The following is a 22,813-nucleotide window of genomic DNA, read 5'->3' on the forward strand; positions in this document are numbered from 1 at the left end:
GCAGAGCCGCCGGCCTGAGAATGAGGGCGCTGCTGAGCCCAGGGGCTGGGATGGCCCGTTGCTGCTGTGGTCCCAGAGCTCCACCCGAGACCTGAGGGAGGCCGTCTGCCCGTGAGTCCTCTCCCGCTTGTCTGTCAGCTTGTTTGAAGCATGCTGGGTTTTCTGCCCAGCTGGCTAAGGGGAGTCCCTGGAAATGCAAGGGTGTGGGTTTTGGCAGACTTCAGGGAAGACATGCCAGATGAGCCTGGGAGACTCCAGCTTAATCTGGATTCAGGAGATATCTCTTCGGGCCAGCTAGTAATTGTAGGATAAGCCTAATGAGTCTTCACAGGATGAAGAGAGTAACGTGCCAAGGTAGCAATCGATGTCCTCCTTCGAGAGGATGAAGCTGGTGCTCAGAGAAGGGGGGAACTTGGCCACAGCAAGGAGGTGTGCACCCAGACAGAACCCCCAGATCCGGCCATTTGAGCTCAGGGAGGCCACTGGTGTGGCTTGTCCCTGTGGCAGGGGCCGAGGCACGCAGCCCACCCTGATTCCTGCGGGGGCCTGACTTGGGAAGTGCCATCTGGTAGCTTTGAGACTCACCAAACCAAATTGCACTGGAGAGAGGAAGGACACCTTCCTTCATCCACCCCCCACCCCCGCCGGATTCCCACATACCCTGACCCCTTTCTCTGGATTTCGGAGCCATTTCCAGAGTCCCGCTCATATGACCTCATTCGAAGTGCACTGTGGACGAGCTGCCATCTGCAGCTGCTACCACAGCAGCCAAGGGCTTTAGCTCCCGAGTACCTCCCTTCCTTTGGAACTTGGGGGCCCTCTACTCCCCACTTGCACACCACAGACCTTTGCTGAGGATTGTGGGGACCCTCACTCAGTTTGCAGCACGTTGTAGCCATCCCTGTCCTCTCAATACCTCCCTTGCAACTCAGCTTGTGAGCTCCTTTGGAGCAGCGTGGCCCACCTGGCTGCAACGGAAGAGACACAGCTGACAGGGAAACAACAGCTTAGATCTGACAGCCGGAAAGCTCTGTCAAAAGGGACCTCCCTCTTCACACCGTAGAGGCTGTAGGAGCCGCCAGGGTTTGGGAACCAGTGCTGGGGCCAAAATGACTCCACAGCTGTTTTCCTTCCTGGGGAGGGTTCTGGCTCCAGTGGGAATGGCTCAAGTCTCCTAAGGTTCTGAAAGCCCACTGTGTGCAGATTCACGGTACACAGAGAGGAGAAGGTGGAGTCCTGCCCTGGAGGTGGGCACAGCTCACGGATGAGCCAGGCAGGCAGGCAGGCAGGCAGGGCATGAGAACACCTGAGCTGCCTTCATGAGTGAACGGTGTGGGGGCAGAGGAAGAGAAGCCGGTCTGCTCCCTCATGTGGTGCCCAGGGCAGGTTGTCCCCAGAGGAAACCCTTACGACGGTGAGGACTATCACTGCTGTTTCCCAAGGGGTTCCGTCAGTGCGTGTCTTCCCCGGAGCGGTCAGGCCGTCTCTAAAGTACACTGGCCATGGGCATTGCCTCTCCTTGGAACTTCCCATGTGTTTCTCTTTTTTATGGAACAGTGATTTTTTAGAGGGGTTCTGGGCCACAAGGTTGTTGGGTCATTTTCTAGCCTTCTGTCGTGAAGAACGCTTTCCTGGGCGTTGGGGTGGTTTGTTGTTCCAGCTCCCTTTCTTGGCTTCTTTTGGGAGCTGGTGCAACAAGAGGAGCTCAGCCTCTGCCTTCTGGCTGAGATGTCACCCTTCAAACAGCAATGCCTGCCTGGAGATAATGATGGCATTTGCCAAAAGGGCTTCGTTTGGCACATGATATCTTGAAAGGACGTACACCGTCCTTTCAGCTATCAAAGGCTAGTTCAAATGACATACAAATGAGAACTCTCCAATGGAGTCTTACAGTAGGTGGAGAGTCCGGAAAAAACTCCTTCAGTCATTTCACTGAGAGTCATTGATTGGGGACACCAAGAATATAGGAAGGAATGCAGAAAGAAAAGATGAAATTGTGTTCAGGATCGGGGGGAGGGATGAACAGGGCGTGCTTGCCTTGAATCCAGGCTTTGTAGGGGGGTGGGGCATAAAGATCGAACGGGTCTGAAACTACAAATTGGGATGGTAACACAGTATCACCAGAGTTACACAACAGTGTTCCCAAATTGCAACAATGATGAAAAAGTTTACTAATCCCAACTTAACCAAGAGAAATACAGGAAACCATACACAAAATAAAACATCACCAGAAAGGTGGAAACAAACCAAATGCAAAGCAGTTCAGGGGAAAGGAACTCCATGTCCCCTGGGGGCAGACCGAGTTGCCGGCGTCCACGGTGAGCAGACAGGGATGGAGGCTGCAGAGCCGACCGCTCCCCTGGACGTGGTGTTTCCGGCAAGGGCTCTGGGTCTCTGCCCAGAGCGGGGGCTCGTTCTTCCTGCAGGGGCGAGTGAGTCATCGTCGGCGTCTGGGTGTTGCGCGGGAGCCAGGGCAGGCTCTCCCTGCCGAGGCGGTGACTCCTCCTCTGCCTCGGGTTCTCCTGCCAAAGCCCGAGCAGGTACAGGTGCACGTGGAGGTGGAGGTTCTGGCTGAGGGGGTGGGACATCAGTGCCTGGGGCTGGGGGCCCTGCAGGCACGGAGATCCGATCTGCCCGGTGTGCTGGCCAGTACCCAGCTGGCCTGGTGTCTCTGTGAGGGCAAGTCTCGGTTCTCCATCTGGCCTCGGTGGATCCCTGGGTCCTGCACCTGGAGCCACCACCTCTGTAGGGACAGGTCTGGGAAGTAGAGCCTGGTTCCAGTTGGAGGCCAGTGCTAGAGCTGGGGGAGAAGCAAAGTTTGCCCACAGGCCAGCCTTGGCATGTGCGTATCCCGGGACAGAAAGCTTCCAAGAGATTCCCAAAGAATACCCAGGGTCGGATGTCTTTTGGGACTGAAGTGTGCAAGATGGGGGTGGGGGTGTGAGGCCAGCGCTTGCTGCAGGCCCAGCAGCATCTTTCGGGGACTCGTCCGTGTGTAGCTCAGCACCCCGTCCCCACACACTCCCGTGCACCAGCCCCAGCGTCCTCACCTCTGTGCTCTGGCGTGCTGGGCTCCAGGTCCTCCTGCTGCCTCAGAGGCCGGGGTTCTCGGGACTCTGGGTCGGAGCCGGGTGTGCTGAGCTCCGTGGCAGCCTCAGACTGGGCCGCCGGGTGTATCCTGGGCGGTGTCTCGGCAGCAGGCCTTCCCCGCCTCCGCTTCGCCCCCGGTGGGGCTGATGCCTCCGTGGGCACGCTCACCTGGAGCCTGCCCTGGGCCTCACGGGCGGGGGGGTGGTGCTCCGACCCCTCCCTCCGGGAGGTGGACGGGGTGTCCCCGTCCTCGGCCTCATCACGTGGGAAGCTCTGCAACGACAGTGACCGTCAGCCAGCCGTGCTGGGAGTTTTCCGAGCTGGGCCTGGCCAGTGGAGCCGCTGCTTCTGCCTGCTCGAACTTCTCTTCCCAGAAGGGTCAGAGACGTGTGTCTGCTCAGATCCCCACCCGGGAGGAAAGAGACCCACCTGAGGGTGTGAGGTCAGCCTGGGCGGCCGGCGCTGCCCGCACTCTCCCCATCCCACCCAGCCTGCTCTCCCCTGGGGTGTGGACACAACTTGTCCGCAGGCTTCTGACCCCACATCCGCCTGGGCTTCCTTGAGGGAGACACACCCCGAGAAACCCGCATCCACACACACAGGCAAAGGACCCGGTGTTTCCGGGTGGCATGGGAGAGGTGGCCTGGCCCCGCCTGGGGCTCCCCGTGTTACCTTTCTGTTTCTCCGGGCAAAGGGCCAGAGGCCTCTCGGGGGTGCCCTGAGCCAACGTCGACAGGGTGCCCACGCACACTGCCTGTGAGCTCTCCTGAGGCCCCGGCCTCTGGGCAGGGGCAAGCAGCAGAACATCCTGGCAGCAAGTGATCTGGCTGGGGTCTCCTCTCCGCTCTGGAGGCCTGGATACCCGGGTTGCGGGTTCTGTTGGGTTCTGTTGCCGGCAGGTGACATCATTTCCTGGGGTTCGTGCTGAGGTCCCTTCCCCAAAACTTCGCAAGGGAATCTCTGGGTTTCTGACTGCTCGACCACCCCCCTTAGGCCATGTGCAGGCACAGTGACAGCCACACAGCCCAGCCCACAGCCCTGGGGAGGCCTGGGTGCAGCCAGGGCCTGAGCTCCGAGGACCCCGCTGCTCTCAGACCAGGCTCCTTCTTCTCATAAGTGGTGTGGCCCTGGACAAGCATATGCCCCTCAGGGTTTCCCCGGTATCTCCCTCTGCAGAGTGGGGGTCATTCTCCCATCTGTTTCCTAGGTCTGTCGGCCTACGAGCAGCTCCATGCCTCTCCACCTGGGGCTGATATCACGTGGAGCTTGTGCGCTGAGACTTCAGAAAGAAAGACTCCATCCAGGGCTGACACAGCACAGAATGGGGCAGAACGAGGCCTGGATGCGCCGTGGTACCCAGGAAAAGGCACTCCCCCTCCTGACTGTTTTGAGACCCCGCATGCAAGTTGGAGGACCGAAAGGAAGACTCGAAGGTCTCCCTCTCTGATAGAAAAGAGTAGCCAACTTTCTGGTCCTCTGTTTCCATTGAGATTCTGTTCAAGTGTCCCAGCTCGGCTTCTGCGGGTGGCTGAGCTTCTAATGGCTCCCTGCGTTCTTGTCTTTTCCTCTCCAAACCTTCCGTCCGTTTCCCCCTTCTGGGGTGGATGGGCGCTGTCATTGCTTCTACCTTCGAGACAGATTGATGAAAAGTCTGGACCATCGACTCCTTTCCTCTCTTTGGTTCCGTGTCTCTCTCTGGCTGTGTCCCTCTCTTTTCCTTTCTCGATTCAGTCTGTGTCTTCCTCTTTCTCTCTCGTGTGTGGATGGATGGATGCTAGGAATGCACATGTATATGATTAGATGAGGGTTATGTTTTAGGGATAGGTTAGAGGGAGAGAAAGGCTTTAGGTCGGAGTTGGTCATGGGGGAAGGGTCAAGGGTGGTGGTGGTGTTTCTTGGAATCTGAGTGCTGTGCATTCTTCGTCTCTTTCCATATGAACCCCTTCTCAGATACACCACTTGCAAGGAGTCTCTCATGTTCCGTTTCCTATCTTTTGCATTTGTGAATGCTTAGCTTCTCTGTTGTGAAGAGGTTCCATTGGATGGAAACCCATTGGTGTACTTGGTTTCCCTCTTTCCCTTACTTGAAGAGACCCATTTCTACCTCCGCCCAGCAAATGGCAAGGAGACTCTGATGTTAAGGAGCCTTTGACCTACGCTTCTTTCTAGCTATCTCATGACATCAGTCTTTAGGGTGAGGTTTTTCCCCGATATTGAGGTGGTGTGAGATCAAAACCAATAGCGTTCTTCAGATGTAGCTGTCTGGTTTTCCCATGGACATTGATTGAAGAGGCTTTCTTGTTCCCATTTGGATATTCTCCCCTTCTGTGTCAGAGATGAGTTGACCTTGGATGCCGGGGTTTGTTTCTGGACCCTCAACTTTATTCCATCGATCTGGATCTGTGTGTGTTGTTGTATTCCCAATAGCATACTGTCCTGCTGCTGCCGCTGCGGCTAAGTCACTTCAGTCGTGTCTGACTCTGCGCGACCCCATGGCCTGCAGCCTACCAGGCTCCTCCGTCCAGGGCATTTTCCAGGCAAGAGTACTGGAGTGGGTCGCCATCGCCTTCTCCGATACTCTCCTGAGGATCCTAGTTTGGTCGTCTAATTTCCTTTCACACAACCTTGGACGTCCGTATCGGGGCTTTTTCGTCGGATTGTATTGACAATTTAGGCTCTTTTCTGTTTCCGTAACCCGTTTTGCAATTCTTTGTTCGGTGCGAACATGCATTGGCATTTTGGGAGGAATAGCATCGAAGCTGTGGATTGCCTTGTGGGGCTGTGACATCATTTTCCCAATAGGAATTCTTTCAAGCCCTGAGCACAGCTTCTCTTTCCAGTGATTGGTGTGGGCTTGATCTTCTTTCTTCCATCTCTCGCCGTTTTGTGAGAACAGGTCCTTCCTTCCCTTCTGGGTTAGATGGACTCGTGGGTATCACTTCAGTGAATGGCATTGTCAGTGGGGGTGATAATTCCCTTCTCATTGGAAGACTTTGCTGTGAGTATTAGAAGTGCAAGTGATTTCTCTTCCCCTTCCTCCCTGTCCATCTCTCAGAGCCACCGGGAAACAGAGGCCTCATCCAGGGTCACACAGGCCTGAGGGAGTGCAACTAGACTGTTGTTTCTTCAGGCCCTCAGTGCTGGACATCATCCGGGATACTCTGTGTGTGTCTTCCTCAGTCTGGCGTCCCTTCAGACCTTTCCCTAGTTTTCACAGGCTTGTTGTGTTGGTGTTCTTTGTCTGTTTGGAGACACGTCCTTGAGAAGCTTTGTGTTTCCACTCATTCGTCTCGCGATGTATGACCTGTCTTTTGCTTTTGTAATGAGGTCTTTCCCACGGTAGATGTCTTTGATTTTGCAAAGTCCACTGTATTCTCTGGGTTGTTTTGTGGACTGCCTTTTAGTTTTGTGTGTGAAGACTCAAAGCACGTGTCCGGTTTCTGCTCATTGTTCTTCTAGATTTGTGACAACTTTTCATGGAAACTTTGTCTAGGGATAACTGGAAGTGAACTCGGTGTAAGGTGTCAAGTCTCCATCTCCATTCATGTCATGCCCTGCAGTTTCCAATTCCCTGTTCCTGAGTGGTTTTGGAGACCTTGTGGGAAGTTTGGTTGCATCGGAGTTTGCATTTCCACCTTGAGTAGATTCACACTGTTCTGCCCTCAGGGACACTGTCAAGGGGGAGTGAGGAGCAGCCTGCACTTGCAGCAGTGACCACACGGTGGGGCGAGTGCTGCTGTTCCCTCTGGGAGCCCCAGGCCACAGGCATCCCAGTGAGGAGCCAGCTCTGTGCTCAGCTGAAAGGAGTTAGTCTCTCAGGAGCCTCTGAGCCCTTGCCTTTGGATCACCCAGGGTGGGCATTTACTGTGACAGAAAAAAATTGCCCTGAATTCCATGGACGGAAGAGCCTGGCTGTGTAGAGTTCGTGAGTTGCCGTGAATCAGACACAACTGAGGACACAAAAACTCAATAGACTAAAACACTTTTTGGGGGTGGGGGGAGTGAAAGGGGGTGATGTGGTTTTTTTTGTCTTATATAATAGCCAAGGGAAATCTAGTTTAAACCTAAATTCACATAGATGGGAAAGGTATAGCTCTCCGTCACCCTATTAAAAAAAAAAAAAAAAGCGACTTAACTTTTCTGAAAGTTTATTTAGTAGCTTCCTTGAGCAGTTCATTGTGAAGCATTTTTTTTTTTTTCTGTGACATTGGCCTCATTAAAAAGTACGGTTTGCGTTTACTGGATAATTTTGTTCATTGGTTTGTTAGGGAATCTTGGTAATATTTGAGTTTCCTGGGGAGCATGGTCACATGACCTGGCCCTGGCCAATCGGTGCGTTCCACCTCCCTGGCCACTGTGATTGGCTCCGGACTGGGGCAGTGCCCAATCGGGGCCCAGGGCCGGGCCTCACGTTGGAAGCCAGGGGAAGACGAGCTCTCGTCCTGCTGGGGTAGGGGAAGGGGTGGGGCCGGGGGAGGTCAGGCTCCAGCAGTGGGAGGGGCTTGAGGTCCGCCTGCGGCAGTTGGTGACCTTCCTGCTCCCCTCAGGGCAGAGCCGCCGGCCTGAGAATGAGGGCGCTGCTGAGCCCAGGGGCTGGGATGGCCCGTTGCTGCTGTGGTCCCAGAGCTCCACCCGAGACCTGAGGGAGGCCGTCTGCCCGTGAGTCCTCTCCCGCTTGTCTGTCAGCTTGTTTGAAGCATGCTGGGTTTTCTGCCCAGCTGGCTAAGGGGAGTCCCTGGAAATGCAAGGGTGTGGGTTTTGGCAGACTTCAGGGAAGACATGCCAGATGAGCCTGGGAGACTCCAGCTTAATCTGGATTCAGGAGATATCTCTTCGGGCCAGCTAGTAATTGTAGGATAAGCCTAATGAGTCTTCACAGGATGAAGAGAGTAACGTGCCAAGGTAGCAATCGATGTCCTCCTTCGAGAGGATGAAGCTGGTGCTCAGAGAAGGGGGGAACTTGGCCACAGCAAGGAGGTGTGCACCCAGACAGAACCCCCAGATCCGGCCATTTGAGCTCAGGGAGGCCACTGGTGTGGCTTGTCCCTGTGGCAGGGGCCGAGGCACGCAGCCCACCCTGATTCCTGCGGGGGCCTGACTTGGGAAGTGCCATCTGGTAGCTTTGAGACTCACCAAACCAAATTGCACTGGAGAGAGGAAGGACACCTTCCTTCATCCACCCCCCACCCCCGCCGGATTCCCACATACCCTGACCCCTTTCTCTGGATTTCGGAGCCATTTCCAGAGTCCCGCTCATATGACCTCATTCGAAGTGCACTGTGGACGAGCTGCCATCTGCAGCTGCTACCACAGCAGCCAAGGGCTTTAGCTCCCGAGTACCTCCCTTCCTTTGGAACTTGGGGGCCCTCTACTCCCCACTTGCACACCACAGACCTTTGCTGAGGATTGTGGGGACCCTCACTCAGTTTGCAGCACGTTGTAGCCATCCCTGTCCTCTCAATACCTCCCTTGCAACTCAGCTTGTGAGCTCCTTTGGAGCAGCGTGGCCCACCTGGCTGCAACGGAAGAGACACAGCTGACAGGGAAACAACAGCTTAGATCTGACAGCCGGAAAGCTCTGTCAAAAGGGACCTCCCTCTTCACACCGTAGAGGCTGTAGGAGCCGCCAGGGTTTGGGAACCAGTGCTGGGGCCAAAATGACTCCACAGCTGTTTTCCTTCCTGGGGAGGGTTCTGGCTCCAGTGGGAATGGCTCAAGTCTCCTAAGGTTCTGAAAGCCCACTGTGTGCAGATTCACGGTACACAGAGAGGAGAAGGTGGAGTCCTGCCCTGGAGGTGGGCACAGCTCACGGATGAGCCAGGCAGGCAGGCAGGCAGGCAGGGCATGAGAACACCTGAGCTGCCTTCATGAGTGAATGGTGTGGGGGCAGAGGAAGAGAAGCCGGTCTGCTCCCTCATGTGGTGCCCAGGGCAGGTTGTCCCCAGAGGAAACCCTTACGACGGTGAGGACTATCACTGCTGTTTCCCAAGGGGTTCCGTCGGTGCGTGTCTTCCCCGGAGCGGTCAGGCCGTCTCTAAAGTACACTGGCCATGGGCATTGCCTCTCCTTGGAACTTCCCATGTGTTTCTCTTTTTTATGGAACAGTGATTTTTTAGAGGGGTTCTGGGCCACAAGGTTGTTGGGTCATTTTCTAGCCTTCTGTCATGAAGAACGCTTTCCTGGGCGTTGGGGTGGTTTGTTGTTCCAGCTCCCTTTCTTGGCTTCTTTTGGGAGCTGGTGCAACAAGAGGAGCTCAGCCTCTGCCTTCTGGCTGAGATGTCACCCTTCAAACAGCAATGCCTGCCTGGAGATAATGATGGCATTTGCCAAAAGGGCTTCGTTTGGCACATGATATCTTGAAAGGACGTACACCGTCCTTTCAGCTATCAAAGGCTAGTTCAAATGACATACAAATGAGAACTCTCCAATGGAGTCTTACAGTAGGTGGAGAGTCCGGAAAAAACTCCTTCAGTCATTTCACTGAGAGTCATTGATTGGGGACACCAAGAATATAGGAAGGAATGCAGAAAGAAAAGATGAAATTGTGTTCAGGATCGGGGGGAGGGATGAACAGGGCGTGCTTGCCTTGAATCCAGGCTTTGTTGGGGGGTGGGGCATAAAGATCGAACGGGTCTGAAACTACAAATTGGGATGGTAACACAGTATCACCAGAGTTACACAACAGTGTTCCCAAATTGCAACAATGATGAAAAAGTTTACTAATCCCAACTTAACCAAGAGAAATACAGGAAACCATACACAAAATAAAACATCACCAGAAAGGTGGAAACAAACCAAATGCAAAGCAGTTCAGGGGAAAGGAACTCCATGTCCCCTGGGGGCAGACCGAGTTGCCGGCGTCCACGGTGAGCAGACAGGGATGGAGGCTGCAGAGCCGACCGCTCCCCTGGACGTGGTGTTTCCGGCAAGGGCTCTGGGTCTCTGCCCAGAGCGGGGGCTCGTTCTTCCTGCAGGGGCGAGTGAGTCATCGTCGGCGTCTGGGTGTTGCGCGGGAGCCAGGGCAGGCTCTCCCTGCCGAGGCGGTGACTCCTCCTCTGCCTCGGGTTCTCCTGCCAAAGCCCGAGCAGGTACAGGTGCACGTGGAGGTGGAGGTTCTGGCTGAGGGGGTGGGACATCAGTGCCTGGGGCTGGGGGCCCTGCAGGCACGGAGATCCGATCTGCCCGGTGTGCTGGCCAGTACCCAGCTGGCCTGGTGTCTCTGTGAGGGCAAGTCTCGGTTCTCCATCTGGCCTCGGTGGATCCCTGGGTCCTGCACCTGGAGCCACCACCTCTGTAGGGACAGGTCTGGGAAGTAGAGCCTGGTTCCAGTTGGAGGCCAGTGCTAGAGCTGGGGGAGAAGCAAAGTTTGCCCACAGGCCAGCCTTGGCATGTGCGTATCCCGGGACAGAAAGCTTCCAAGAGATTCCCAAAGAATACCCAGGGTCGGATGTCTTTTGGGACTGAAGTGTGCAAGATGGGGGTGGGGGTGTGAGGCCAGCGCTTGCTGCAGGCCCAGCAGCATCTTTCGGGGACTCGTCCGTGTGTAGCTCAGCACCCCCTCCCCACACACTCCCGTGCACCAGCCCCAGCGTCCTCACCTCTGTGCTCTGGCGTGCTGGGCTCCAGGTCCTCCTGCTGCCTCAGAGGCCGGGGTTCTCGGGACTCTGGGTCGGAGCCGGGTGTGCTGAGCTCCGTGGCAGCCTCAGACTGGGCCGCCGGGTGTATCCTGGGCGGTGTCTCGGCAGCAGGCCTTCCCCGCCTCCGCTTCGCCCCCGGTGGGGCTGATGCCTCCGTGGGCACGCTCACCTGGAGCCTGCACTGGGCCTCACGGGCGGGGGGGTGGTGCTCCTACCCCTCCCTCCGGGAGGTGGACGGGGTGTCCCCGTCCTCGGCCTCATCACGTGGGAAGCTCTGCAACGACAGTGACCGTCAGCCAGCCGTGCTGGGAGTTTTCCGAGCTGGGCCTGGCCAGTGGAGCCGCTGCTTCTGCCTGCTCGAACTTCTCTTCCCAGAAGGGTCAGAGACGTGTGTCTGCTCAGATCCCCACCCGGGAGGAAAGAGACCCACCTGAGGGTGTGAGGTCAGCCTGGGCGGCCGGCGCTGCCCGCACTCTCCCCATCCCACCCAGCCTGCTCTCCCCTGGGGTGTGGACACAACTTGTCCGCAGGCTTCTGACCCCACATCCGCCTGGGCTTCCTTGAGGGAGACACACCCCGAGAAACCCGCATCCACACACACAGGCAAAGGACCCGGTGTTTCCGGGTGGCATGGGAGAGGTGGCCTGGCCCCGCCTGGGGCTCCCCGTGTTACCTTTCTGTTTCTCCGGGCAAAGGGCCAGAGGCCTCTCGGGGGTGCCCTGAGCCAACGTCGACAGGGTGCCCACGCACACTGCCTGTGAGCTCTCCTGAGGCCCCGGCCTCTGGGCAGGGGCAAGCAGCAGAACATCCTGGCAGCAAGTGATCTGGCTGGGGGCTCCTCTCCGCTCTGGAGGCCTGGATACCCGGGTTGCGGGTTCTGTTGGGTTCTGTTGCCGGCAGGTGACATCATTTCCTGGGGTTCGTGCTGAGGTCCCTTCCCCAAAACTTCGCAAGGGAATCTCTGGGTTTCTGACTGCTCGACCACCCCCCTTAGGCCATGTGCAGGCACAGTGACAGCCACACAGCCCAGCCCACAGCCCTGGGGAGGCCTGGGTGCAGCCAGGGCCTGAGCTCCGAGGACCCCGCTGCTCTCAGACCAGGCTCCTTCTTCTCATAAGTGGTGTGGCCCTGGACAAGCATATGCCCCTCAGGGTTTCCCCGGTCTCTCCCTCTGCAGAGTGGGGGTCATTCTCCCATCTGTTTCCTAGGTCTGTCGGCCTACGAGCAGCTCCATGCCTCTCCACCTGGGGCTGATATCACGTGGAGCTTGTGCGCTGAGACTTCAGAAAGAAAGACTCCATCCAGGGCTGACACAGCACAGAATGGGGCAGAACGAGGCCTGGATGCGCCGTGGTACCCAGGAAAAGGCACTCCCCCTCCTGACTGTTTTGAGACCCCGCATGCAAGTTGGAGGACCGAAAGGAAGACTCGAAGGTCTCCCTCTCTGATAGAAAAGAGTAGCCAAATTTCTGGTCCTCTGTTTCCATTGAGATTCTGTTCAAGTGTCCCAGCTCGGCTTCTGCGGGTGGCTGAGCTTCTAATGGCTCCCTGCGTTCTTGTCTTTTCCTCTCCAAACCTTCCGTCCGTTTCCCCCTTCTGGGGTGGATGGGCGCTGTCATTGCTTCTACCTTCGAGACAGATTGATGAAAAGTCTGGACCATCGACTCCTTTCCTCTCTTTGGTTCCGTGTCTCTCTCTGGCTGTGTCCCTCTCTTTTCCTTTCTCGATTCAGTCTGTGCCTTCCTCTTTCTCTCTCGTGTGTGGATGGATGGATGCTAGGAATGCCCATGTATATGATTAGATGAGGGTTATGTTTTAGGGATAGGTTAGAGGGAGAGAAAGGCTTTAGGTCGGAGTTGGTCATGGGGGAAGGGTCAAGGGTGGTGGTGGTGTTTCTTGGAATCTGAGTGCTGTGCATTCTTCGTCTCTTTCCATATGAACCCCTTCTCAGATACACCACTTGCAAGGAGTCTCTCATGTTCCGTTTCCTATCTTTTGCATTTGTGAATGCTTAGCTTCTCTGTTGTGAAGAGGTTCCATTGGATGGAAACCCATTGGTGTACTTGGTTTCCCTCTTCCCCTTACTTGAAGAGACCCATTTCTACCTCCGCCCAGCAAATGGCAAGGAGACTCTGATGTTAAGGAGCCTTTGACCTACGCTTCTTTCTAGCTATCTCATGACATCAGTCTTTAGGGTGAGGTTTTTCCCCGATATTGAGGTGGTGTGAGATCAAAACCAATAGCGTTCTTCAGATGTAGCTGTCTGGTTTTCCCATGGACATTGATTGAAGAGGCTTTCTTGTTCCCATTTGGATATTCTCCCCTTCTGTGTCAGAGATGAGTTGACCATGGATGCCGGGGTTTGTTTCTGGACCCTCAACTTTATTCCATCGATCTGGATCTGTGTGTGTCGTTGTATTCCCAATAGCATACTGTCCTGCTGCTTCCGCTGCGGCTAAGTCACTTCAGTCGTGTCTGACTCTGCGCGACCCCATGGCCTGCAGCCTACCAGGCTCCTCCGTCCAGGGCATTTTCCAGGCAAGAGTACTGGAGTGGGTCGCCATCGCCTTCTCCGATACTCTCCTGAGGATCCTAGTTTGGTCGTCTAATTTCCTTTCACACAACCTTGGACGTCCGTATCGGGGCTTTTTCGTCGGATTGTATTGACAATTTAGGCTCTTTTCTGTTTCCGTAACCCCTTTTGCAATTCTTTGTTCGGTGCGAACATGCATTGGCATTTTGGGAGGAATAGCATCGAAGCTGTGGATTGCCTTGTGGGGCTGTGACATCATTTTCCCAATAGGAATTCTTTCAAGCCCTGAGCACAGCTTCTCTTTCCAGTGATTGGTGTGGGCTTGATCTTCTTTCTTCCATCTCTCGCCGTTTTGTGAGAACAGGTCCTTCCTTCCCTTCTGGGTTAGAAGGACTCGTGGGTATCACTTCAGTGAATGGCATTGTCAGTGGGGGTGATAATTCCCTTCTCATTGGAAGACTTTGCTGTGAGTATTAGAAGTGCAAGTGATTTCTCTTCCCCTTCCTCCCTGTCCATCTCTCAGAGCCACCGGGAAACAGAGGCCTCATCCAGGGTCACACAGGCCTGAGGGAGTGCAACTAGACTGTTGTTTCTTCAGGCCCTCAGTGCTGGACATCATCCGGGATACTCTGTGTGTGTCTTCCTCAGTCTGGCGTCCCTTCAGACCTTTCCCTAGTTTTCACAGGCTTGTTGTGTTGGTGTTCTTTGTCTGTTTGGAGACACGTCCTTGAGAAGCTTTGTGTTTCCACTCATTCGTCTCGCGATGTATGACCTGTCTTTTGCTTTTGTAATGAGGTCTTTCCCACGGTAGATATCTTTGATTTTGCAAAGTCCACTGTATTCTCTGGGTTGTTTTGTGGACTGCCTTTTAGTTTTGTGTGTGAAGACTCAAAGCACGTGTCCGGTTTCTGCTCATTGTTCTTCTAGATTTGTGACAAGTTTTCATGGAAACTTTGTCTAGGGATAACTGGAAGTGAACTCGGTGTAAGGTGTCAAGTCTCCATCTCCATTCATGTCATGCCCTGCAGTTTCCAATTCCCTGTTCCTGAGTGGTTTTGGAGACCTTGTGGGAAGTTTGGTTGCATCGGAGTTTGCATTTCCACCTTGAGTAGATTCACACTGTTCTGCCCTCAGGGACACTGTCAAGGGGGAGTGAGGAGCAGCCTGCACTTTCAGCAGTGACCACACGGTGGGGCGAGTGCTGCTGTCCCCTCTGGGAGCCCCAGGCCACAGGCATCCCAGTGAGGAGCCAGCTCTGTGCTCAGCTGAAAGGAGTTATTCTCTCAGGAGCCTCTGAGCCCTTGAGTTTGGATCACCCAGGGTGGGCATTTACTGTGACAGAAAACAATTGCCCTGAATTCCATGGACGGAAGAGCCTGGCTGTGTAGAGTTCGTGAGTTGCCGTGAATCAGACACAACTGAGGACACAAAAACTCAATAGACTAAAACACTTTTTGGGGGTGGGGGGAGTGAAAGGGGGTGATGTGGGGTTTTTTGTCTTATATAATAGCCAAGGGAAATCTAGTTTAAACCTAAATTCACATAGATGGGAAAGGTATAGCTCTCCGTCACCCTATTAAAAAAAAAAAAAAAAAAAAACGACTTAACTTTTCTGAAAGTTTATTTAGTAGCTTCCTTGAGCAGTTCATTGTGAAGCATTTTTTTTTTTTTTCTGTGACATTGGCCTCATTAAAAAGTACGGTTTGCGTTTACTGGATAATTTTGTTCATTGGTTTGTTAGGGAATCTTGGTAATACCTGAGTTTCCTGGGGAGCATGGTCACATGACCTGGCCCTGGCCAATCGGTGCGTTCCACCTCCCTGGCCACTGTGATTGGCTCCGGACTGGGGCAGTGCCCAATCGGGGCCCAGGGCCGGGCCTCACGTTGGAAGCCAGGGGAAGACGAGCTCTCGTCCTGCTGGGGTAGGGGAAGGGGTGGGGCCGGGGGAGGTCAGGCTCCAGCAGTGGGAGGGGCTTGAGGTCCGCCTGCGGCAGTTGGTGACCTTCCTGCTCCCCTCAGGGCAGAGCCGCCGGCCTGAGAATGAGGGCGCTGCTGAGCCCAGGGGCTGGGATGGCCCGTTGCTGCTGTGGTCCCAGAGCTCCACCCGAGACCTGAGGGAGGCCGTCTGCCCGTGAGTCCTCTCCCGCTTGTCTGTCAGCTTGTTTGAAGCATGCTGGGTTTTCTGCCCAGCTGGCTAAGGGGAGTCCCTGGAAATGCAAGGGTGTGGGTTTTGGCAGACTTCAGGGAAGACATGCCAGATGAGCCTGGGAGACTCCAGCTTAATCTGGATTCAGGAGATATCTCTTCGGGCCAGCTAGTAATTGTAGGATAAGCCTAATGAGTCTTCACAGGATGAAGAGAGTAACGTGCCAAGGTAGCAATCGATGTCCTCCTTCGAGAGGATGAAGCTGGTGCTCAGAGAAGGGGGGAACTTGGCCACAGCAAGGAGGTGTGCACCCAGACAGAACCCCCAGATCCGGCCATTTGAGCTCAGGGAGGCCACTGGTGTGGCTTGTCCCTGTGGCAGGGGCCGAGGCACGCAGCCCACCCTGATTCCTGCGGGGGCCTGACTTGGGAAGTGCCATCTGGTAGCTTTGAGACTCACCAAACCAAATTGCACTGGAGAGAGGAAGGACACCTTCCTTCATCCACCCCCCACCCCCGCCGGATTCCCACATACCCTGACCCCTTTCTCTGGATTTCGGAGCCATTTCCAGAGTCCCGCTCATATGACCTCATTCGAAGTGCACTGTGGACGAGCTGCCATCTGCAGCTGCTACCACAGCAGCCAAGGGCTTTAGCTCCCGAGTACCTCCCTTCCTTTGGAACTTGGGGGCCCTCTACTCCCCACTTGCACACCACAGACCTTTGCTGAGGATTGTGGGGACCCTCACTCAGTTTGCAGCACGTTGTAGCCATCCCTGTCCTCTCAATACCTCCCTTGCAACTCAGCTTGTGAGCTCCTTTGGAGCAGCGTGGCCCACCTGGCTGCAACGGAAGAGACACAGCTGACAGGGAAACAACAGCTTAGATCTGACAGCCGGAAAGCTCTGTCAAAAGGGACCTCCCTCTTCACACCGTAGAGGCTGTAGGAGCCGCCAGGGTTTGGGAACCAGTGCTGGGGCCAAAATGACTCCACAGCTGTTTTCCTTCCTGGGGAGGGTTCTGGCTCCAGTGGGAATGGCTCAAGTCTCCTAAGGTTCTGAAAGCCCACTGTGTGCAGATTCACGGTACACAGAGAGGAGAAGGTGGAGTCCTGCCCTGGAGGTGGGCACAGCTCACGGATGAGCCAGGCAGGCAGGCAGGCAGGCAGGGCATGAGAACACCTGAGCTGCCTTCATGAGTGAATGGTGTGGGGGCAGAGGAAGAGAAGCCGGTCTGCTCCCTCATGTGGTGCCCAGGGCAGGTTGTCCCCAGAGGAAACCCTTACGACGGTGAGGACTATCACTGCTGTTTCCCAAGGGGTTCCGTCGGTGCGTGTCTTCCCCGGAGCGGTCAGGCCGTCTCTAAAGTACACTGGCCATGGGCATTGCCTCTCCTTGGAACTTCCCATGTGTTTCTCTTTTTTATGGAACAGTGATTTTTTAGAGGGGTTCTGGGCCACAAGGTTGTTGGGTCATTTTCTAGCCTTCTGTCGTGAAGAACGCTTTCCTGGGCGTTGGGGTGGTTTGTTGTTCCAGCTCCCTTTCTTGGCTTCTTTTGGGAGCTGGTGCAACAAGAGGAGCTCAGCCTCTGCCTTCTGGCTGAGATGTCACCCTTCAAACAGCAATGCCTGCCTGGAGATAATGATGGCATTTGCCAAAAGGGCTTCGTTTGGCACATGATATCTTGAAAGGACGTACACCGTCCTTTCAGCTATCAAAGGCTAGTTCAAATGACATACAAATGAGAACTCTCCAATGGAGTCTTACAGTAGGTGGAGAGTCCGGAAAAAACTCCTTCAGTCATTTCACTGAGAGTCATTGATTGGGGACACCAAGAATATAGGAAGGAATGCAGAAAGAAAAGATGAAATTGTGTTCAGGATCGGGGGGAGGGATGAACAGGGCGTGCTTGCCTTGAATCCAGGCTTTGTAGGGGGGTGGGGCATAAAGATCGAACGGGTCTGAAACTACAAATTGGGATGGTAACACAGTATCACCAGAGTTACACAACAGTGTTCCCAAATTGCAACAATGATGAAAAAGTTTACTAATCCCAACTTAACCAAGAGAAATACAGGAAACCATACACAAAATAAAACATCACCAGAAAGGTGGAAACAAACCAAATGCAAAGCAGTTCAGGGGAAAGGAACTCCATGTCCCCTGGGGGCAGACCGAGTTGCCGGCGTCCACGGTGAGCAGACAGGGATGGAGGCTGCAGAGCCGACCGCTCCCCTGGACGTGGTGTTTCCGGCAAGGGCTCTGGGTCTCTGCCCAGAGCGGGGGCTCGTTCTTCCTGCAGGGGCGAGTGAGTCATCGTCGGCGTCTGGGTGTTGCGCGGGAGCCAGGGCAGGCTCTCCCTGCCGAGGCGGTGACTCCTCCTCTGCCTCGGGTTCTCCTGCCAAAGCCCGAGCAGGTACAGGTGCACGTGGAGGTGGAGGTTCTGGCTGAGGGGGTGGGACATCAGTGCCTGGGGCTGGGGGCCCTGCAGGCACGGAGATCCGATCTGCCCGGTGTGCTGGCCAGTACCCAGCTGGCCTGGTGTCTCTGTGAGGGCAAGTCTCGGTTCTCCATCTGGCCTCGGTGGATCCCTGGGTCCTGCACCTGGAGCCACCACCTCTGTAGGGACAGGTCTGGGAAGTAGAGCCTGGTTCCAGTTGGAGGCCAGTGCTAGAGCTGGGGGAGAAGCAAAGTTTGCCCACAGGCCAGCCTTGGCATGTGCGTATCCCGGGACAGAAAGCTTCCAAGAGATTCCCAAAGAATACCCAGGGTCGGATGTCTTTTGGGACTGAAGTGTGCAAGATGGGGGTGGGGGTGTGAGGCCAGCGCTTGCTGCAGGCCCAGCAGCATCTTTCGGGGACTCGTCCGTGTGTAGCTCAGCACCCCGTCCCCACACACTCCCGTGCACCAGCCCCAGCGTCCTCACCTCTGTGCTCTGGCGTGCTGGGCTCCAGGTCCTCCTGCTGCCTCAGAGGCCGGGGTTCTCGGGACTCTGGGTCGGAGCCGGGTGTGCTGAGCTCCGTGGCAGCCTCAGACTGGGCCGCCGGGTGTATCCTGGGCGGTGTCTCGGCAGCAGGCCTTCCCCGCCTCCGCTTCGCCCCCGGTGGGGCTGATGCCTCCGTGGGCACGCTCACCTGGAGCCTGCCCTGGGCCTCACGGGCGGGGGGGTGGTGCTCCGACCCCTCCCTCCGGGAGGTGGACGGGGTGTCCCCGTCCTCGGCCTCATCACGTGGGAAGCTCTGCAACGACAGTGACCGTCAGCCAGCCGTGCTGGGAGTTTTCCGAGCTGGGCCTGGCCAGTGGAGCCGCTGCTTCTGCCTGCTCGAACTTCTCTTCCCAGAAGGGTCAGAGACGTGTGTCTGCTCAGATCCCCACCCGGGAGGAAAGAGACCCACCTGAGGGTGTGAGGTCAGCCTGGGCGGCCGGCGCTGCCCGCACTCTCCCCATCCCACCCAGCCTGCTCTCCCCTGGGGTGTGGACACAACTTGTCCGCAGGCTTCTGACCCCACATCCGCCTGGGCTTCCTTGAGGGAGACACACCCCGAGAAACCCGCATCCACACACACAGGCAAAGGACCCGGTGTTTCCGGGTGGCATGGGAGAGGTGGCCTGGCCCCGCCTGGGGCTCCCCGTGTTACCTTTCTGTTTCTCCGGGCAAAGGGCCAGAGGCCTCTCGGGGGTGCCCTGAGCCAACGTCGACAGGGTGCCCACGCACACTGCCTGTGAGCTCTCCTGAGGCCCCGGCCTCTGGGCAGGGGCAAGCAGCAGAACATCCTGGCAGCAAGTGATCTGGCTGGGGTCTCCTCTCCGCTCTGGAGGCCTGGATACCCGGGTTGCGGGTTCTGTTGGGTTCTGTTGCCGGCAGGTGACATCATTTCCTGGGGTTCGTGCTGAGGTCCCTTCCCCAAAACTTCGCAAGGGAATCTCTGGGTTTCTGACTGCTCGACCACCCCCCTTAGGCCATGTGCAGGCACAGTGACAGCCACACAGCCCAGCCCACAGCCCTGGGGAGGCCTGGGTGCAGCCAGGGCCTGAGCTCCGAGGACCCCGCTGCTCTCAGACCAGGCTCCTTCTTCTCATAAGTGGTGTGGCCCTGGACAAGCGTATGCCCCTCAGGGTTTCCCCGGTATCTCCCTCTGCAGAGTAGGGGTCATTCTCCCATCTGTTTCCTAGGTCTGTCGGCCTACGAGCAGCTCCATGCCTCTCCACCTGGGGCTGATATCACGTGGAGCTTGTGCGCTGAGACTTCAGAAAGAAAGACTCCATCCAGGGCTGACACAGCACAGAATGGGGCAGAACGAGGCCTGGATGCGCCGTGGTACCCAGGAAAAGGCACTCCCCCTCCTGACTGTTTTGAGACCCCGCATGCAAGTTGGAGGACCGAAAGGAAGACTCGAAGGTCTCCCTCTCTGATAGAAAAGAGTAGCCAACTTTCTGGTCCTCTGTTTCCATTGAGATTCTGTTCAAGTGTCCCAGCTCGGCTTCTGCGGGTGGCTGAGCTTCTAATGGCTCCCTGCGTTCTTGTCTTTTCCTCTCCAAACCTTCCGTCCGTTTCCCCCTTCTGGGGTGGATGGGCGCTGTCATTGCTTCTACCTTCGAGACAGATTGATGAAAAGTCTGGACCATCGACTCCTTTCCTCTCTTTGGTTCCGTGTCTCTCTCTGGCTGTGTCCCTCTCTTTTCCTTTCTCGATTCAGTCTGTGTCTTCCTCTTTCTCTCTCGTGTGTGGATGGATGGATGCTAGGAATGCACATGTATATGATTAGATGAGGGTTATGTTTTAGGGATAGGTTAGAGGGAGAGAAAGGCTTTAGGTCGGAGTTGGTCATGGGGGAAGGGTCAAGGGTGGTGGTGGTGTTTCTTGGAATCTGAGTGCTGTGCATTCTTCGTCTCTTTCCATATGAACCCCTTCTCAGATACACCACTTGCAAGGAGTCTCTCATGTTCCGTTTCCTATCTTTTGCATTTGTGAATGCTTAGCTTCTCTGTTGTGAAGAGGTTCCATTGGATGGAAACCCATTGGTGTACTTGGTTTCCCTCTTTCCCTTACTTGAAGAGACCCATTTCTACCTCCGCCCAGCAAATGGCAAGGAGACTCTGATGTTAAGGAGCCTTTGACCTACGCTTCTTTCTAGCTATCTCATGACATCAGTCTTTAGGGTGAGGTTTTTCCCCGATATTGAGGTGGTGTGAGATCAAAACCAATAGCGTTCTTCAGATGTAGCTGTCTGGTTTTCCCATGGACATTGATTGAAGAGGCTTTCTTGTTCCCATTTGGATATTCTCCCCTTCTGTGTCAGAGATGAGTTGACCTTGGATGCCGGGGTTTGTTTCTGGACCCTCAACTTTATTCCATCGATCTGGATCTGTGTGTGTTGTTGTATTCCCAATAGCATACTGTCCTGCTGCTGCCGCTGCGGCTAAGTCACTTCAGTCGTGTCTGACTCTGCGCGACCCCATGGCCTGCAGCCTACCAGGCTCCTCCGTCCAGGGCATTTTCCAGGCAAGAGTACTGGAGTGGGTCGCCATCGCCTTCTCCGATACTCTCCTGAGGATCCTAGTTTGGTCGTCTAATTTCCTTTCACACAACCTTGGACGTCCGTATCGGGGCTTTTTCGTCGGATTGTATTGACAATTTAGGCTCTTTTCTGTTTCCGTAACCCGTTTTGCAATTCTTTGTTCGGTGCGAACATGCATTGGCATTTTGGGAGGAATAGCATCGAAGCTGTGGATTGCCTTGTGGGGCTGTGACATCATTTTCCCAATAGGAATTCTTTCAAGCCCTGAGCACAGCTTCTCTTTCCAGTGATTGGTGTGGGCTTGATCTTCTTTCTTCCATCTCTCGCCGTTTTGTGAGAACAGGTCCTTCCTTCCCTTCTGGGTTAGATGGACTCGTGGGTATCACTTCAGTGAATGGCATTGTCAGTGGGGGTGATAATTCCCTTCTCATTGGAAGACTTTGCTGTGAGTATTAGAAGTGCAAGTGATTTCTCTTCCCCTTCCTCCCTGTCCATCTCTCAGAGCCACCGGGAAACAGAGGCCTCATCCAGGGTCACACAGGCCTGAGGGAGTGCAACTAGACTGTTGTTTCTTCAGGCCCTCAGTGCTGGACATCATCCGGGATACTCTGTGTGTGTCTTCCTCAGTCTGGCGTCCCTTCAGACCTTTCCCTAGTTTTCACAGGCTTGTTGTGTTGGTGTTCTTTGTCTGTTTGGAGACACGTCCTTGAGAAGCTTTGTGTTTCCACTCATTCGTCTCGCGATGTATGACCTGTCTTTTGCTTTTGTAATGAGGTCTTTCCCACGGTAGATGTCTTTGATTTTGCAAAGTCCACTGTATTCTCTGGGTTGTTTTGTGGACTGCCTTTTAGTTTTGTGTGTGAAGACTCAAAGCACGTGTCCGGTTTCTGCTCATTGTTCTTCTAGATTTGTGACAAGTTTTCATGGAAACTTTGTCTAGGGATAACTGGAAGTGAACTCGGTGTAAGGTGTCAAGTCTCCATCTCCATTCATGTCATGCCCTGCAGTTTCCAATTCCCTGTTCCTGAGTGGTTTTGGAGACCTTGTGGGAAGTTTGGTTGCATCGGAGTTTGCATTTCCACCTTGAGTAGATTCACACTGTTCTGCCCTCAGGGACACTGTCAAGGGGGAGTGAGGAGCAGCCTGCACTTGCAGCAGTGACCACACGGTGGGGCGAGTGCTGCTGTTCCCTCTGGGAGCCCCAGGCCACAGGCATCCCAGTGAGGAGCCAGCTCTGTGCTCAGCTGAAAGGAGTTAGTCTCTCAGGAGCCTCTGAGCCCTTGCCTTTGGATCACCCAGGGTGGGCATTTACTGTGACAGAAAAAAATTGCCCTGAATTCCATGGACGGAAGAGCCTGGCTGTGTAGAGTTCGTGAGTTGCCGTGAATCAGACACAACTGAGGACACAAAAACTCAATAGACTAAAACACTTTTTGGGGGTGGGGGGAGTGAAAGGGGGTGATGTGGTTTTTTTTGTCTTATATAATAGCCAAGGGAAATCTAGTTTAAACCTAAATTCACATAGATGGGAAAGGTATAGCTCTCCGTCACCCTATTAAAAAAAAAAAAAAAAGCGACTTAACTTTTCTGAAAGTTTATTTAGTAGCTTCCTTGAGCAGTTCATTGTGAAGCATTTTTTTTTTTTTCTGTGACATTGGCCTCATTAAAAAGTACGGTTTGCGTTTACTGGATAATTTTGTTCATTGGTTTGTTAGGGAATCTTGGTAATATTTGAGTTTCCTGGGGAGCATGGTCACATGACCTGGCCCTGGCCAATCGGTGCGTTCCACCTCCCTGGCCACTGTGATTGGCTCCGGACTGGGGCAGTGCCCAATCGGGGCCCAGGGCCGGGCCTCACGTTGGAAGCCAGGGGAAGACGAGCTCTCGTC

The 22,813-nt window shown here is 54.9% G+C and overlaps 2 protein-coding genes and 2 long non-coding RNA genes across 4 annotated transcripts; 1 reads left to right on the forward strand and 3 right to left on the reverse strand.

The window, feature by feature from the left end:
- The first annotated feature begins 932 nt into the window (after positions 1 to 932).
- On the forward strand, positions 933 to 14,859 carry LOC145514004 (uncharacterized). Its single transcript, XR_014059808.1, has 2 exons — positions 933 to 6,943; positions 14,581 to 14,859. It is a non-coding gene; the product is annotated as an uncharacterized LOC145514004 (long non-coding RNA).
- Positions 2,142 to 3,940, reverse strand: LOC145513973 (uncharacterized). The gene is made up of 3 exons (XM_081511058.1): positions 3,763 to 3,940; positions 3,051 to 3,363; positions 2,142 to 2,800 (listed from the first exon to the last, which is right to left on the reverse strand). The coding sequence occupies exons 1-3, from the start codon at positions 3,895 to 3,897 to the stop codon at positions 2,172 to 2,174; spliced, it is 1,077 nt and encodes a 358-aa protein (XP_081367184.1). The 5' UTR covers positions 3,898 to 3,940; the 3' UTR covers positions 2,142 to 2,171.
- Positions 9,839 to 22,497, reverse strand: LOC145514003 (uncharacterized). Its single transcript, XR_014059807.1, has 2 exons — positions 19,615 to 22,497; positions 9,839 to 11,971 (listed from the first exon to the last, which is right to left on the reverse strand). It is a non-coding gene; the product is annotated as an uncharacterized LOC145514003 (long non-coding RNA).
- On the reverse strand, positions 17,423 to 19,200 carry LOC145513986 (uncharacterized). Its single transcript, XM_081511079.1, has 3 exons — positions 19,044 to 19,200; positions 18,332 to 18,644; positions 17,423 to 18,024 (listed from the first exon to the last, which is right to left on the reverse strand). Exons 1-3 carry the CDS (start codon positions 19,176 to 19,178, stop codon positions 17,453 to 17,455), a joined length of 1,020 nt encoding a protein of 339 aa, XP_081367205.1. The 5' UTR covers positions 19,179 to 19,200; the 3' UTR covers positions 17,423 to 17,452.
- Positions 22,498 to 22,813: the final 316 nt, after the last annotated feature.

This window comes from Giraffa tippelskirchi, chromosome 7, assembly GCF_054371585.1.
Source record: "Giraffa tippelskirchi isolate mGirTip1 chromosome 7, T2T-mGirTip1v1.2.pri, whole genome shotgun sequence".
Lineage (NCBI taxonomy): Eukaryota > Metazoa > Chordata > Mammalia > Artiodactyla > Giraffidae > Giraffa > Giraffa tippelskirchi.